The sequence below is a fragment of the Mus pahari genome, chromosome 19 (assembly GCF_900095145.1).
Source record: "Mus pahari chromosome 19, PAHARI_EIJ_v1.1, whole genome shotgun sequence".
In the NCBI taxonomy this organism is placed as follows: domain Eukaryota; kingdom Metazoa; phylum Chordata; class Mammalia; order Rodentia; family Muridae; genus Mus; species Mus pahari.
In genome coordinates, this window is record NC_034608.1 from 69282947 (window position 1) to 69297459 (window position 14513).

General features: G+C 39.5%; 1 protein-coding gene across 1 annotated transcript in view; it reads right to left on the reverse strand.

Annotated features, from left to right (window-relative positions):
- Positions 1-823: 823 nt before the first annotated feature.
- The window catches only part of Neil3 (nei like DNA glycosylase 3), a 52169-nt gene continuing 38479 nt past the window's right edge, over positions 824-14513 (reverse strand). The window contains exons 8-10 of the mRNA XM_021219491.1: positions 12819-13239; positions 2861-3035; positions 824-1279 (exon numbers count right to left, since the gene is read on the reverse strand). Coding sequence (XP_021075150.1) covers positions 1097-1279; positions 2861-3035; positions 12819-13239 — 779 coding nt within the window. The 3' untranslated portion in view covers positions 824-1096. The remainder of the gene's footprint in view (positions 1280-2860; positions 3036-12818; positions 13240-14513) is intronic.

A 14513-nucleotide genomic window follows, 5' to 3' on the forward strand; every position in this document is an offset into this window, starting at 1 on the left:
AATGGGAAGTGTTGTCGGCCATCATTTCACGTGCTATTAACTTCTATAGTTCTGCATGGACAACTTAATGGGAGAATAGAAAAGGGTTTGCTGCCCGTTTAGAAAATACATTGACCCTTCCCTGAAAGGATTTTTCTACAAACATGCAAAAATACCTTAAGATTGATAGGTTTCTCACCCCGTCTTCAAGAAACAGTTATTTGGTCTAAGTTTAGAGAAGAAAGAAGAAGTGCTAAAACAAAACTAGAAATGAAATGATACCCTAGGAATGAGGATCTATGGTAGAATGCATGAGCAAGGTTCTCAGTTTCATTACCAACATCACACACACACACACACACACACACACACACATTCACACTCATACACTCACACACACACATACTCACAAACACATGCGCACACCATTAAGGGTAACATTTCAGCTTGTCATTAGATATTAGTAATATATTAAGATTTGGAAAATAACTGACTTATTATATCTCTTTATGCATGTGACTGCTATCCTAGGTATTATATTAGTTTGAATCCCCAGAATTTTCTATGAAAACACTGAAAGTCATTGAGGGTTTTAGTGCATCTCTAGCATCTAACAAGAACTTAATATGTGCTAAACAGAATACTGTATTATCTTTCATAAAGGAGCTCTTATATCTTAAATTGAGTTTAAGAAAATGAGGAATATGTTTAATGAGATGCTGTACACAGTGGTGATACCTGGAGAAATATATTCATAACAGAATGAGGATCTTATAATGCGATGTAAACATAATCTCCTGAAAAAGAAACAAGTTACTGCTCACCAACAAACAAAAAGACCAAAAACACACTAAGAGTACTTTATTGACATCATTATTAAATATATTGAATATGCATTTCAAAGAGAATGGACTGTGCCCTGGTGAAATAGTGTGTTCATTATTACAACAAAAACCGTGACGAACACATAGTTAAAAAAAAAATATGTCTCAAATAGTACAGGCTCTTAATTTGTATGTACAACAGGTGTTTTATACGTTTTCTATTAAACAAAGGGGACTGAATGTTATGAGTTTGATGAGTTTATGAGACAGACATTCCTTAAAAGAGAAAAATATTAGCATCCTGGAATAATTTCCATTCCTGGTCCATTTTTGGCCCACTGGAAAAAATTACACTGCTTTTCTTTCTCCAAAGGACATACAAAAAAATTCTTCCCATTATTAGGTCCAATCTTCAGCACAGTTTTCATAATGGAGCGCTTGCCATGTCTGCAGAGCGGGAAGGACAAGTCTGCCCACTGGGGGAGGAAGAAGAGAGGTTATAAAGAGTACAGTGCTGAGCAGAAGAGACTCGTCCGTCACCTCTGACACTAGCAATTTGACATTGCACAACAAATGGAAACTATTCGTTCCCACAGTTTAAAAAAGTGAAAAAAAAAACAATTTATTTACATTTATTTATTGTTTAAATCACACAATAAACTGACCAAATTTCAAACCACTTTATCTAAAGACATATAAAGTTCCTCCCTTCATCCAGAGTGAATGAAAACTATCAAATCTTGACATTAAGCTACCACCAGGATCTCAGCTATATGTCTGTTTTAATTAAAATATTACCAAATATTTGTTATAACTGCTATACTAAATTCATTAGTTTCCTAGGCAAAGGCAGATCCCAGTAGATACTTGCACAGACTAAATTAGGAAAGAGCTACTCTATTCTTAGTATTTGGTCTCACGAGAGGAATGAAGGTGGCTGAGACAGTATTAGCAATATAAAATTACTAAGACTATTTTTCTACTATATTTGAATTGGTTCTTAAGAAAACCTGTGAATCTAGTATGAAGTACATATGTCAAGTGTAGGAACTCAAGTTGTCTAATTTTACCTGGGAGTGTCCTTTAAAAGGTTTGTACATGGGCAGAAAAACATTTTCTTACTCAGTAAGACAAACCAGCAATTTTGGGGTACAGCACTGAAACGGATCGATATGATATTTTCCTTTTTCTCTTAGATGCTATAAGAAGTGTAAGTGGGAGGGAATGTGTGTCCTTAAACACTGGAATAACACTCAGCATGGTGAGAATGTTATACTTGAGGAAAGCAGACGGATGGACTGACTGAAGGACCTACACTCCTGCCTCCTATACCAGACATAAAGGATCACCTGTGGCTGGCTTGTCGCAGGCTGTCCTTCCCATCCCTCTCACCCCACCAGGTCACACTCATAGTAAAATTCACTAAGGTTATAGGAAATCCAAGGAGACTATCAGCCCAAGTGTTGATTGTTCTCATGTACTCAATGCATAAGTCATGAAACTTAAGGAACTCTTATTTAATATTTCTTAGTCCTGAATTCCTTTCTCTTCCCCCTTCTTTTTCTTCCTTCCTTCCTTTGTTACAGGGTCTCACCATCCAGGCTGCTCTGGAATTCATTATATTAGTCTGGTCTCAAACTCAAGAAGCTCTTGCTCCAACTTGCCCAGTACTTGGAATACAGACATGAATCACTACATCCAGCCTCAACACTTCCTGTCTAGCGTTATGAACCAAGAGCAACACTGTTATACTTGTGATTGCAAACATGAAACTTTTTTGTTGATCTAATAGCTATTCTACCATTAGTATGATTTGCTGCACTTGCTCACATTGTAAGTTATTTAACACCAACTGCTAGTACCGCCCTTTAAAATGGAACAGGAAAGCCAGGTAGAGTGGTGTGTAACTGGAATCCTGTAACTTTGGAGAATCCTGCCTCGAATAATAAATTAAATAAATAAATAAATAAATAAATCTGCAAACAGTGAGATATGTCACATTTCAATAAACAAAACTCACTTTAAACTACAGTAAGCATGGGAAATTTTACACATACTTCAAAAAACCCGCACTGTGCTCCTCTGGGCAGAGAACAGGCATAAAACTGCCTCCCTTTGTTTTCTCCATCCTTCCTCACAACTCGGAGAACACAGCGGCGGCTGTGCATCTTGCACAGAGGGCTGCCGTCACTTTCAGAACAATGGCCACGTGTCCTATTGGCTTGGAGTTCACTGTAATGACAGGTGATACAATAATGGTGGCATAGCAGTACAAAGAAGGGTCGCTCTTACCACTGTGCCCATCCAATTAGTGTTTCCCGTAAAGAAAGCAGTTTGAGGTTATTATATTCTTTTTTTTTTCTTTTTTGTTTGTTTTTAGTTATTTATTTATTTTACAACCTGATCGCAGCCCCCCTCCACCCTAGAGTTCCTCCCCACCATTTCCCCCTCTGCTTCTTCTCTGAGAAGGGAGAGGTCTCCCCCTAGGGTATCACACGCCACCACCCACCCCACTCGCTGCACATTAAATCACTGCAGAACTGGGCACATCATCTCCCACTGAGGACTTACAAAGAGGCTCAGTTAGGGGAATGAGATCCTCAGGCAGGCAACAGAGTCAGGGACAGCCCCCACTCCATTTGTTGGGAGACCTGCATGAAGACCACATTGCATATTTCTTACCTATGCACGGGGGACCTGGTTATTATACTTTTAATTTTTTGATTCCTCCAGTAATTCTAACTGATTCGTGAACTCATTATGTGTCAAAGGCATAAACTTTAAATGTCTGAATAAAAACAGCTGGATTTGTAAGTGGTGTGTTGGGTTTCCTTAAGTTTTTCACTTCGGTTATTCAGTTCTTCCCTTATGTTACAGCATGTTCCCTTTTATTTCCCCTCCAATATTGTCACATCTACCTGGACCCCATCTCCCAAAGCAAACAGGGTCACAATCATCTCTAATTGTTTTCTCGTGTGAAGGAACTCCAACCAGTGCTCTGAGGAGCCCATCGGGTGACTACTCCCACGCAAAACAATTTTCTGTCTTTCTTTGATCAAAGTTACTATTTTAGTCACAATAACATTTTAGTAAGAAAAGGGCTGCTGCTGGGTAGAGAAGAAAGGTGCATTTGCTGTTAGCATGTGAGTTTCCTCTTTGTACAATAACAGCCCAGAGACTCTGAAGGGCATTCCTGCACACAGTGAACGGAGCCCAGGAGGGAGTCCTGTCCTCCAGCTGGATATGTAGTTTTGTCTTTGGGAAACAATAAGGGAGTTTCATTATAATTTTTCATTTTCTATACCTTGTATGTTTTAAGTAATACATGTATACTGACCAACCAGTAGGATAAAAGTGTTCACAGCCATGAAAGAAGGGGATAAGAATTTATCTCAGTTGTAGATGTTGTACTTAGCATGTGCAAAGTGGCTTGTATTACCCAGCACCAAAACAAAATAACTGTAACAACAAGCAGTTGTTAGAGTCCAGACCTCACCATTTTTAACTCTCTTAATTGGGGGAAATTTCTAAAAGTAACACCTGTAACAATTTTCTTAAATACCTCAAAGTCAGATACATTTTCCTTCTGGCTTCTGAGACTAAATTTTGCAACATTTGTTTCAATAATGATACATCAGGCAGTATATCTGATTGAAAATTTCAGAGGATAAGATCATTCACTTCTGATGAAACTGATTTATGCTTTACAAAATATATGACGAAATCCATTACTTTAAAAATTAAGTTTTGCAATAGACCTTAAGCGCAGTTTGGGGGTCTGCCATTTGTAACATCTGAGTGGCTAGTCCCGTTGCTATGGACAGTATTTTCATTAAATATTTCACCTGTGACTATTTTGGTTGTTGCTGTCTTCAGAATGGCCTGTAGTTGATATTAATGTCTTAGAGTCACACCAAACCAGCAACGGGAAAGCTGGAAGTCAAAGGCTGGGCATTTCTTCCAGGCTCCACCCAACAGTTACCTAGCACAGCCAGGTATGAGACTGACTTGCTATAAAAGGACTGTTCCCCCTCACACATACTCCCTTCTGTCTCTCTCTCTCTCTCCTGCCAATTGGACCCTGGTCCCCACGTGACAATTTGGTGATCCAGCTTATGCCACGCACGTTCTGTTATTATTTGTCTATCCTTGGGATACTGCAAGTGGTAGAAAATAATAACCTTTATCTTCACCCATGGGTGCTTTATCTTTCTTTGCCAGTACTGCCAGGCTCTCAGTACCTGGGATGTGTCCCTGACTTGAAGGCTTCTGAATTCACACACTATCAACAATCACATCTGGCCCAAACCCCACTAGATAATAACTCTAAATGGTCGTTTAATGGCACTTTTTGATCCCACTATTTTAAGGAGATCCAAAAAAATGGACGGTTTCCTATGTTCAGGTTTTCCCTACCTTTGCTCCAAACCTTCTCTTGAGTCCTCCTGTTTCCCAACTCAGTTCCTATCCTTGATCCAGCTGACAGCCCTCTGACTACTGGTTCTCTCTCCCCACTCCTGTTGCTGTAGAAGCACTCTCCAGACTTAGTTTTGGACTTAGCTTGCTCTGCCTACTCTTAAACTTGTACTTCCTGAGAAATTTTTTATATCTGATTTCTTTCCATTCTGGTCCACACCAGCTCTAAGCCAGCTGCTGCGGGTAAGGGGTCAGGTGGTTACTGAATCCCTGCCCACACTCAGAACCAAGCAGCCTTGCGCCACGTGCCAGTCCTAGACCGGTCAAAGCTGCTCAGACCTGCACAAAGGCAGAGGTCGCCTATCATGGCAGGGAGATATCTCATCACGTGCCCCTAACACCCTGCCAGTCAGACAAAATGTGTCTATTTGTCTCTCTGAATGTCTAACTATTTGTCTCTTTGCTAACATGTAGCCACACTACTATAAATAAATGTAGTTCCATTCTCAGATATAACAAACTTATGGTTTTCCATCTCCTTTGTTAAAGATGGGGGAAGAGAGGCAGAGCTATAGTCTCAGCACCATCTTACTTAAGGGCAGTTACATTACTGGCCATAGCTTCAAAGCCATCTTAGTTGAGGCTTAGTCACCATCTTTGTAGTAGGAAGTCCCCACTTCACTGCCATCTTGCTTGAGAACAACCTGACTTAAAAACAGGTCTCCAAAGACACTTTTTAATTAAGATAAGGTTTTCCTATGGTTTTTATCCTGTCTCAGTAAATAGTAATTTTAATATTAGTTTAAAGGTTGTCAACATTAAAAACTTAAAGATCACTGCCTTGTTTTTGCTACTGTTATAATTATAAGTTATAATTCTTTTGCTTGCTAGATACAGTCTAGAACAAATAATTAAAAACAGACACAAACTGAATACTAGCTCTCAATCTTGTCAGAGATCTGCTAAATATACTGTTAATTGTTTAAGCTTACTATGACAGAGACTGGCAACTCCTAAGAGTAACCCCCAAGGTCTCCAAGAAGATCCGAGCACAGCTACCAAGGACTCTACCTGGATTGTGGTACTATAACCACTGAGAAAGACAGTTCCAATGCCTTGCCCACCGCCAGGGCTCGGCCTAAACTGTGGACAAACAGAGGTCACCCAGAGAATTAAATGTCTCATATTGCCCAAGACAAGGTGAGGCATGGCTCCTATGGTCTTCCTTCACAGGAAAAAAAAATGCCTCTCATCTTCTGGGCCTGATAAAGAGACTGACTCTGCCCAAGCTTAGATGAAGACCACAGGGACCTGAGAAAACTATTTAGATAGTGGGTAGACTAAAGGTGCTCCTCATGCTAAACCTATACGATTAACTATCATATTCACAATGTCAAGATTTTGAGTTTTCATATATAATGGAAACACCATATATATTTGAGTAAATATATGCACATATATACATATGGTTTTTACTCAAAATCTACATCCAAGACAGCTCCAGAGAAGCAACCCATAGATGATCCAGTCTATTCTCAGACACTTCTACTGGGCCTGTACCTTCCTACCCCTAGATGATCTCACAGACCCGAGGCGGCAAGGAAACAGACAACTCTCCTAAGCGTTGACCAACATCCCCATCCCCATTTTCTTAGGTTCCCCAAAATAGTTTGGGACAAAAACTATTGCCCCAAAGTCAGCAAGAAGTAGGTAAAGATCACAACGATGATATTCCTGCTCCATCATCACTTCTTTCTAGTTTATCATTTCTTCTAGGCTCCTCCCAACAGTTACCTAGCAACAACCAGGCATGAGCCAATCTTGCTATAAAAGGACTGGCCTCTTTCTCTCTCTTTCAGGCCTCTCTCTCTCTCTCTCTCTCTCTCTCTCTCTCTCCCTCTCTCTCCCCTCCCCTTTCTGTCTCCCCCACTCCTCATGTTCCTGGCAAGCCTCTCCCTTTCTCTCTCCTCTCCTTCTGTCCTTCTCTGTCACTTTTCTTTTTCTGCCTCCACTCCTTCTCACTCCCCTTCCCATGCCCCAAATAAACTTCATTTTATACTAGACCCACCCCATAGTTAGTACCTCAGGGGTTGTGGGGCGATGCCTCAGCATGGGCCCACTGAGGCACTCCTTCCCACTGCATCATGCCACCACGTTACAAATCCTACCCCTGTCCCTTGCACCAATGACCTTCAGGGATGAGTCAAAGCTACAACTTTAAGAGAAGTACCTGGGTAGCGGCAGAAGTCAATAGATTTCAAAGCAGAAGTGACGTCATAAACAGTATTAAGTAAAATTTAGGGAAGAAAGAGAATGAAGCTAAGCGTATTCGAAGAAATAAACAGAAAGTTGCTTATTAAAATGGACACACATAAATACAGTTTTATATATACTGTTGATGGCCCTGGGTAGTCCAGGCCTGTAATCCCAGCTTCTCTGGAGAATGAGACAAGAGGTTTATTTGCTCAAGGGCAGCCTGGCCAGCTTAGCAAGAGCATGCCTTAATTACATAAATAAGGGTAGGGATGAAGCTTAGAAATTGCAAATCCCCACTATGAGAGGAGCCCTAGATACGACACTTCAAACAGCAGAACAAAACAACCACCAAAACAATTTTATATGATTTTTAAAGTGCTGCTTTTGGTAGCGTTTCATTCAACATTTTCTAACTTATTTGTCTGACTTAAATTTTAGTTGAAAACTTCAGAGACCTGAGGAGATATTTACGATTTTTACTACTGATGCTTTTCTGAGGTACAAAGGTAGGGGACAGGACTCAAGAGGAGAGGCTCCGGTACCTTGCTACTTCTTCATTTTGTCTTCCATTCTGTGTCCCTGGCATGACACTGAGGACAAAGCTGGTTGCACATTGTCCTATCCTAGGTACCCAGAATGTGCTTGTACTGGCTAGTTTTGTGTCAACTTGACACAGCTGGAGTTATCACAGAGAAAGGAGCTTTAGTTGGGGAAATGCCTCCAGGAGATCCAGCTGTGGGGCATTTGCTCAATTAGTGATCAAGGGGGGAGAGGCCCCTTGTGGGTGGTGCCATCTCTGAGCTGGTAGTCTTGGGTTCTATAAGAGAGCAGGCTGAGCAAGCCAGGGGAGGCAAGCCAGTAAAGAACATCCCTCCATGGCCCCTGCATCAGCTCCTGCTTCCTGGCCTGCTTGAGATCCAGTCCTGACTTCTTTCAGTGATGAACAGCAATGTGGAAATGTAAGCCAAATAAACCCTTTCCTCCCCAACTTGCTTCTTGGTCATGATGTTTGTGCAGGAGTAGAAACCCTGACTAAGACAGTGCTCCACTAACTAGAAACATTCCTATTATCTACCCACTTCTCCAAATCCCATTGGAATCCTCATCTGCTTGCTAACAAGATTCCCAGGTGATGCATACACACATTAAGTTGGGAAGTGCTGAGTTAATGTAACCAAGCTACTAGTGCCACCTTCCATCATATGGACTCTAAATATGCACCTCAATTTTATGGTAGAAAACATTAACCGGGTTAATTAAATGTTCTGCTTAACAGAGGATATCTTGGTTCCTCTTTGTTTCAATCATTATTTAAAAACTTACTAAAATGTAGCAGAGCATTTTCTATGCAAATTTAGCCCAGAGAACAGAGGAACTTATTTTGGTGATTATGTTCATCATTTGAATATCGATTTATAAACAGCAGAGTAATATAGTTTTGGCAAAACTGTTTCAGACAACACATATTTTAAGCTTTGTGTCTCTGTGGCAACTACTCAATTCTTCTGTTTTTTTAATACAAAAATAACTAAACAAATGGAAATGAAACATTACACAACAGGTGTCAGGCTGGAGCTGGCCTAACTGGCTGTAGTTTGCTGGAGTAGACATCATTAGAATCAAAGACAATGCTTTGAGGCATAGCACATTTTTAATAAATGATAAAAAGATAAAATCACCGTCTGGCATGTGCAAAACACATGGGTTCCATTCTTAGTATCTTAAAAAGCAACAGATTAACAGTAAAGAAATCAGTAGGTTAAAAACTATTCTTGTGATGGAAAACTATTTTATTATCCATAATTAACTAATTTATAAGTTATTGACTGTATTAAATCAATATATATGGAATGATTTAGTAAAATAAACTACTGCTTGGAAACAATTTTTAAATTAATCGGTCCAACTGAATGTAGATCTGACAATGCAATATTATCTCAAAATTTAAAGTAAACAAAAACTAAATAAATGAAGCACTGAGAACTGTAGGCTTATATTTTTCAAAACCTACTTTACTAAGGGTTCTTAAACGCTCCAACCTCCATTATAGCCCATTTATTATACTAAAGGGAGGGAGGACGATGGCTAATAGGGCAAGGGAGACGTGGACCTGTTCAGAAACAGTTTTTTGGGGGTGATTTCAATCTTCATTGTCAGCTGTCCAGTCCACTAGAAAAAACATCAAATATGAATCATCAGCAGCAGCTGGATCCAGGAGAAACCTCAAGGCTCTCCTGACCAGCACCAGTTTGCTCAAGCAGAAAGAAGCAGTCAGAACACCATCAGAAGTTCTTTGGTGTGTTTCTCTCTATGAAGCCATGCCAATCAGAGAGCAAAGAAAGCAAGGCGAACCACTGCAAGAACATCCCCAATGAAAGCTAGCATCAGCAACGCCCACTGAAGACCAGCAAGGTGAACCCATGCCAGGGCGTCATCCACTGTCAGTTGGGTTATATTTACACTTTTTCCAAGCATCACGTGTCCTCTCAAGCATTGGCTCCAGCAAGACATCACACACCCTTTCACTGGGCGGCGCCCAGAAAAGCACCAGGTGTTTACTCTCAGCAAACATCCTCTCACGTGTCTGCTTCAGCAAAACATCCTCTCATAAGACAGTTCCCAGAAAAATATCACACAACACAACTGCACCTCTAAGGAAACCACGAATTTGCACTTCAGAGAACTCCCAGAGGTGAAGCAGAATAAGAAGTGAAGCAGAACAAGTGTAAGGCATGACACACAGACCTGCCAACGGCTGATGGGAGCTGACATGGGGAATGGGGAGGATTTTGAAGATGTAAGAACTCTTCCATGCGACCCTTTGTATGGTATTTCAGCTAGAACTCATGCTTTCTTGAAAAATGGACCACCATGTTTTTTTTCTGTGTTTACAGTAATTGGATCAAAGATTTTTAATTGTTTTTAGACGCTATTGTTAAATGCTTAAAAACTGGTTCAATTATCTAATTGATCATCTGGTAATTGGATAACATTCAACTATATTTAGAGACCAATCCAAAAATAAGCCTTATCAGCATAGCATGCAACAGCATGACAAAGAGATTACTAATTAAGGGAACAAAAGTCAAATTAATTGCCCTATGGTTATTAAAGAAAATAAAGTGGCTATAAATTCTGAGTGGACCACCTGTTTTCACAGTGCTTAGTGGTGAGTCTCTGCTAGGCATCTTGTCCATGAGATGAACACTCTAGTTGCCAGAGAAGGAGAACAATGAAATAAATGACAGTAATTTGCAATTTATTCCTTGTAAAGTAGCTGGGTGCAGAAGGGCTTCTGGGTGAATTCATTTCACCACTTGACATTTATTCTGCTAGTTCATCTTGATGGATTATGGGGTTTCATCCTTCTATTCAACACACACACACACACACACACACACACACACACACACACACACACTAAGCTATGCACTGTGATTAATTCTATGACTCTACTGCTAATGGCTTGTGAAGAAATCATTCAAATTTAAGGTTACATTAATGTTTCTGTACTTCTTAACTCATTGGTTAAACTGCTTTTATGATTGTGTTTTTGTTTTGCTCAGCATGAAAGAAGAAAGAATAGGTGGGGATATTTCATCTGGGTACAATAAGGAGCACAATATTTTAAAGCAGTTACTGCCACGTCCTTCCAGTTACACCACTGAAGAAAGAAACTGATTAAAAGTGATTTTTCTTCTATAGACAGCCTCCCAATTCAGACTGTAGTTCTTCCTGATTTTATCATGAAGCATTAATTAGAGTGAAAAGATGAATTATCTTGTCAGTTAAGAGTTCAGGCCCCCACAGTTTAATTCAAATACACCACAAGCAGCAGTTCTATCAGTCATGTTGAATGATTACGAACAAAATATTTTGAAAAAAATCAGCTAGGGGGTCAATCATCAGGATTAATGTATAATGGAAGATTTAGAGGTCAGACAAGATGTTAGAGATAAAGGCATATACTGGGCAAATACTGTCTGAGAAACGTTATGAAACAAGCTTTAAGGATTCCCAGTGTTTGGATTAGAAATTTACACCAGGTTGTCCCTCATCACATGGTCCAGAGGAGGAATCTCTCTATCAACAATGGAACAGATAAGAAGCATCTATTAATCCAAATTCCCCTGAGAGCACTTCAGGCTCCATGGCAACTGTCTCCCTTTGGTAATAAAAGTCATTAATTCGCTTTGTTTACTCTTCATTTAAAATGCTAAAAAGGGGGCAGGGGAATGGCTCAGCAGATGAAGGTGCTTGCAGCCAAGTTTGATGGCAACAACAACAACAGCAACAAACACCACCACCACCACCAATAACAAAACATCCCACATGGCTGAAAACACAGCTACTTTCTTTAACAGAAAAGCAACAAAGGGTCTTTTGTTTTTCTTTTTAAAGTAGAAGGCACATCCCAAACTTTTATTGATATGGTTCCCCCTCAGAACTTTGCTTTCTTAGAAAGAAAGGCAGATGGTCTCAGCAGCTGACAGTCCTACTCACAAGGCTTTGGCTTTGTTGTGGTGAAAAAGCAGCAGGGATTCAGATGGAAGCCAGAGCTCAAACTCTGGTCTTGACTCACACTGGGGGCATGCAGGCTAAGAATTTCCCACAATGATTAACAAGCTAGAAACCCCAAGCAGGCACATGGCATGCAGGAGAGACCTGGGACCCTACAGTGTCCTGTGCTGGTAGACTGATGCTAGAAAGGCTGAGCGAAGGGAACACATCTTCAAGGGATGACAGGTTTATGGGCTATGACTACCTTGGAAATCAAGGAATATCTTTATATAAGGTATTAACAGATAACTGCTGCGATTGGGTATTTGAAAGTTTTCTATATATTTTCAGATATTTCCCAAATATATCTTATTGAACATATGGTTACATTCAGGAAAAGAAGAAAGACAAACAAACAAACAAACAAACAAAAAAACCCTTTTGGAGATGAAGGAAAATCTGTTCCATTTCTTTTCTGTTCTAACATCAATTAGCTAGAGAAAGCAAAGCCAGCAAACTTTTATAATAATTTTTCAGTGCTAATGTTATTAAAAGCAATTTAGCTTCTTTAGCAACAGATCAATTTCCTGTTTTCTTAAAAGCTGCTGAAATAATTGCCTTTCAGATCGTAAAAATACTCAATTGGATGGTCACGATGAATGCTCTAATACCAGAAGGCAGAGGCAGGCAGATCTCTGGGAGTCAGAGACCAGCCTGGTCAACAGCGTTAGAGCCAGGGCAGCCAGGGCTGTATAGAGTAACCAGGTCTCGAAAAACCAAACAATGAAAAACAAACAAAAAACAATGCAAATATGGTAAAGACCAAAGTTAGAAACATCTTACCTGTTAGAAAGTCCAGAGTTGTAACTTTTAAGTTCTGTTGCAGAAGAGTGAGCTGTTTTGAATTTTTTATGTGCTGAACTAAATAATTTAGACTGGGCACAAACTGTAGGCGATATGTTTGCCTTGTTGGATGGTTGAGCTATATAGTTTATTCCTTCTTTGGAGGGGTGCTGTAGATCACTAAAACATATGTCTGTAGGAAGAAAGTTTTGAGATTCCCCATCTATTGTGTGGTTTGGTCTTTTCTTTCTGGCCAAAGCACTGGATTTATTGCTTAAATCAGTCAAAACAAGGGTCGTATTTCCAAACGCAGTTTTCCTGTTGATCTTTATTTCAGTATGTGTGTTCTCAAAGTTATTAAAAGGGTACTTCACTAAGTTGTTGAAGGCAATGGAATTTTCTCCATTCTTAGGCACTGAATCTGAAAAGAGAGAGAGAGAGAGAGAGAGAGATAAGTAATTTTGCATATTCCTAAAAATACAGTATACTGACTACTTGAAATAGATTTGATTTAAAATTTTACTTCATTACAGTACACAAATATGTACAAGTACACTGTGAAGCTCACTAGTAAATATTATAGTGAGTTATCTTCAGCTTAGGAAATAAAATATCAACAAGCTGTAGAAAACAAAAGATTGTGTTTTATATTTGCTTTTTAAGAATTAATCAACTAGCAGTTCTGATAAGGTTAGGTGAAGCACTAAGCAGCGGTAATTAAAAAATGATACCATAAAGTCTCAGCTAGAGACTAATGCATGGAGAGGAATATTTCTATGGACAGAGCTAAATGTAAAGTTTACTTAAGAATTTTAGACACTTGATTTTGATGAGAATCGAGGTTCCATAAAAAATAACCACAGTATGTTCTATATTATAGGTAAGACATATGTCTTCATATTCCTAAATAAAAAACAATAGGGGTTGAGAAACACAAAGGAATGCTGCAATAGATGTAGAGAGCTAAGGCTGTTTTTCCAGCAGCCTCTCTCTTGGGTGATGCTGAAGGAGACACAGTCCCTCCTGCAAGTTAGTGAAGCTGCTGAATGGGTGCTGCCTGCCTCCCGGGCCCAGGGAACACAACACAATACAGCAGCTAACACAATGCAGGGGTCCTTAAGTCAAGAATGAACTTTCTCATCCCTAATTGGGGAAAGAAATAACACTTTGGGCAAACAATGGGCACCACATCAGTGAGATGGCTCTTAATCACAGGTTTCCTCTGAGGTTTTACATTCTCTGAACAGGCTCGAGATTGTGAGCTCTAAAGAGTTATTTTGAAGGATTTCAATGAAATCAGTACAATTGTCTGGGTAAAGATTTTAATAACAAGGGGTAGGAAGGAGAAAGAAGAGAAAAAAAATTCAGCATTTTTCAATTCCACCTGCAAAGATATTCTTACAGAATTCCTCCCTTTCAATTTATGAAACACTTGGACTGAATAACAAACCGGATAGTTGCTGAAATCTGCATAAAACAAAGCTTTATTGAATAATTCATTAGAAACAGTAGAGAACAGATGTGATCATCTCTGTTTGAGATACAAAGGCACACACTGCTTTAGGACAAGCATGTTTCCCCTCCCTGTCTTTTCTTTCTTCCTTCCTTTCTTTCTTTCTTTCTTTCTTTCTTTCTTTCTTTCTTTCTTTCTTTCTTTCTTTCTTTCTTTCTTTCTTTCTTTCTTTCTTTCTTTCT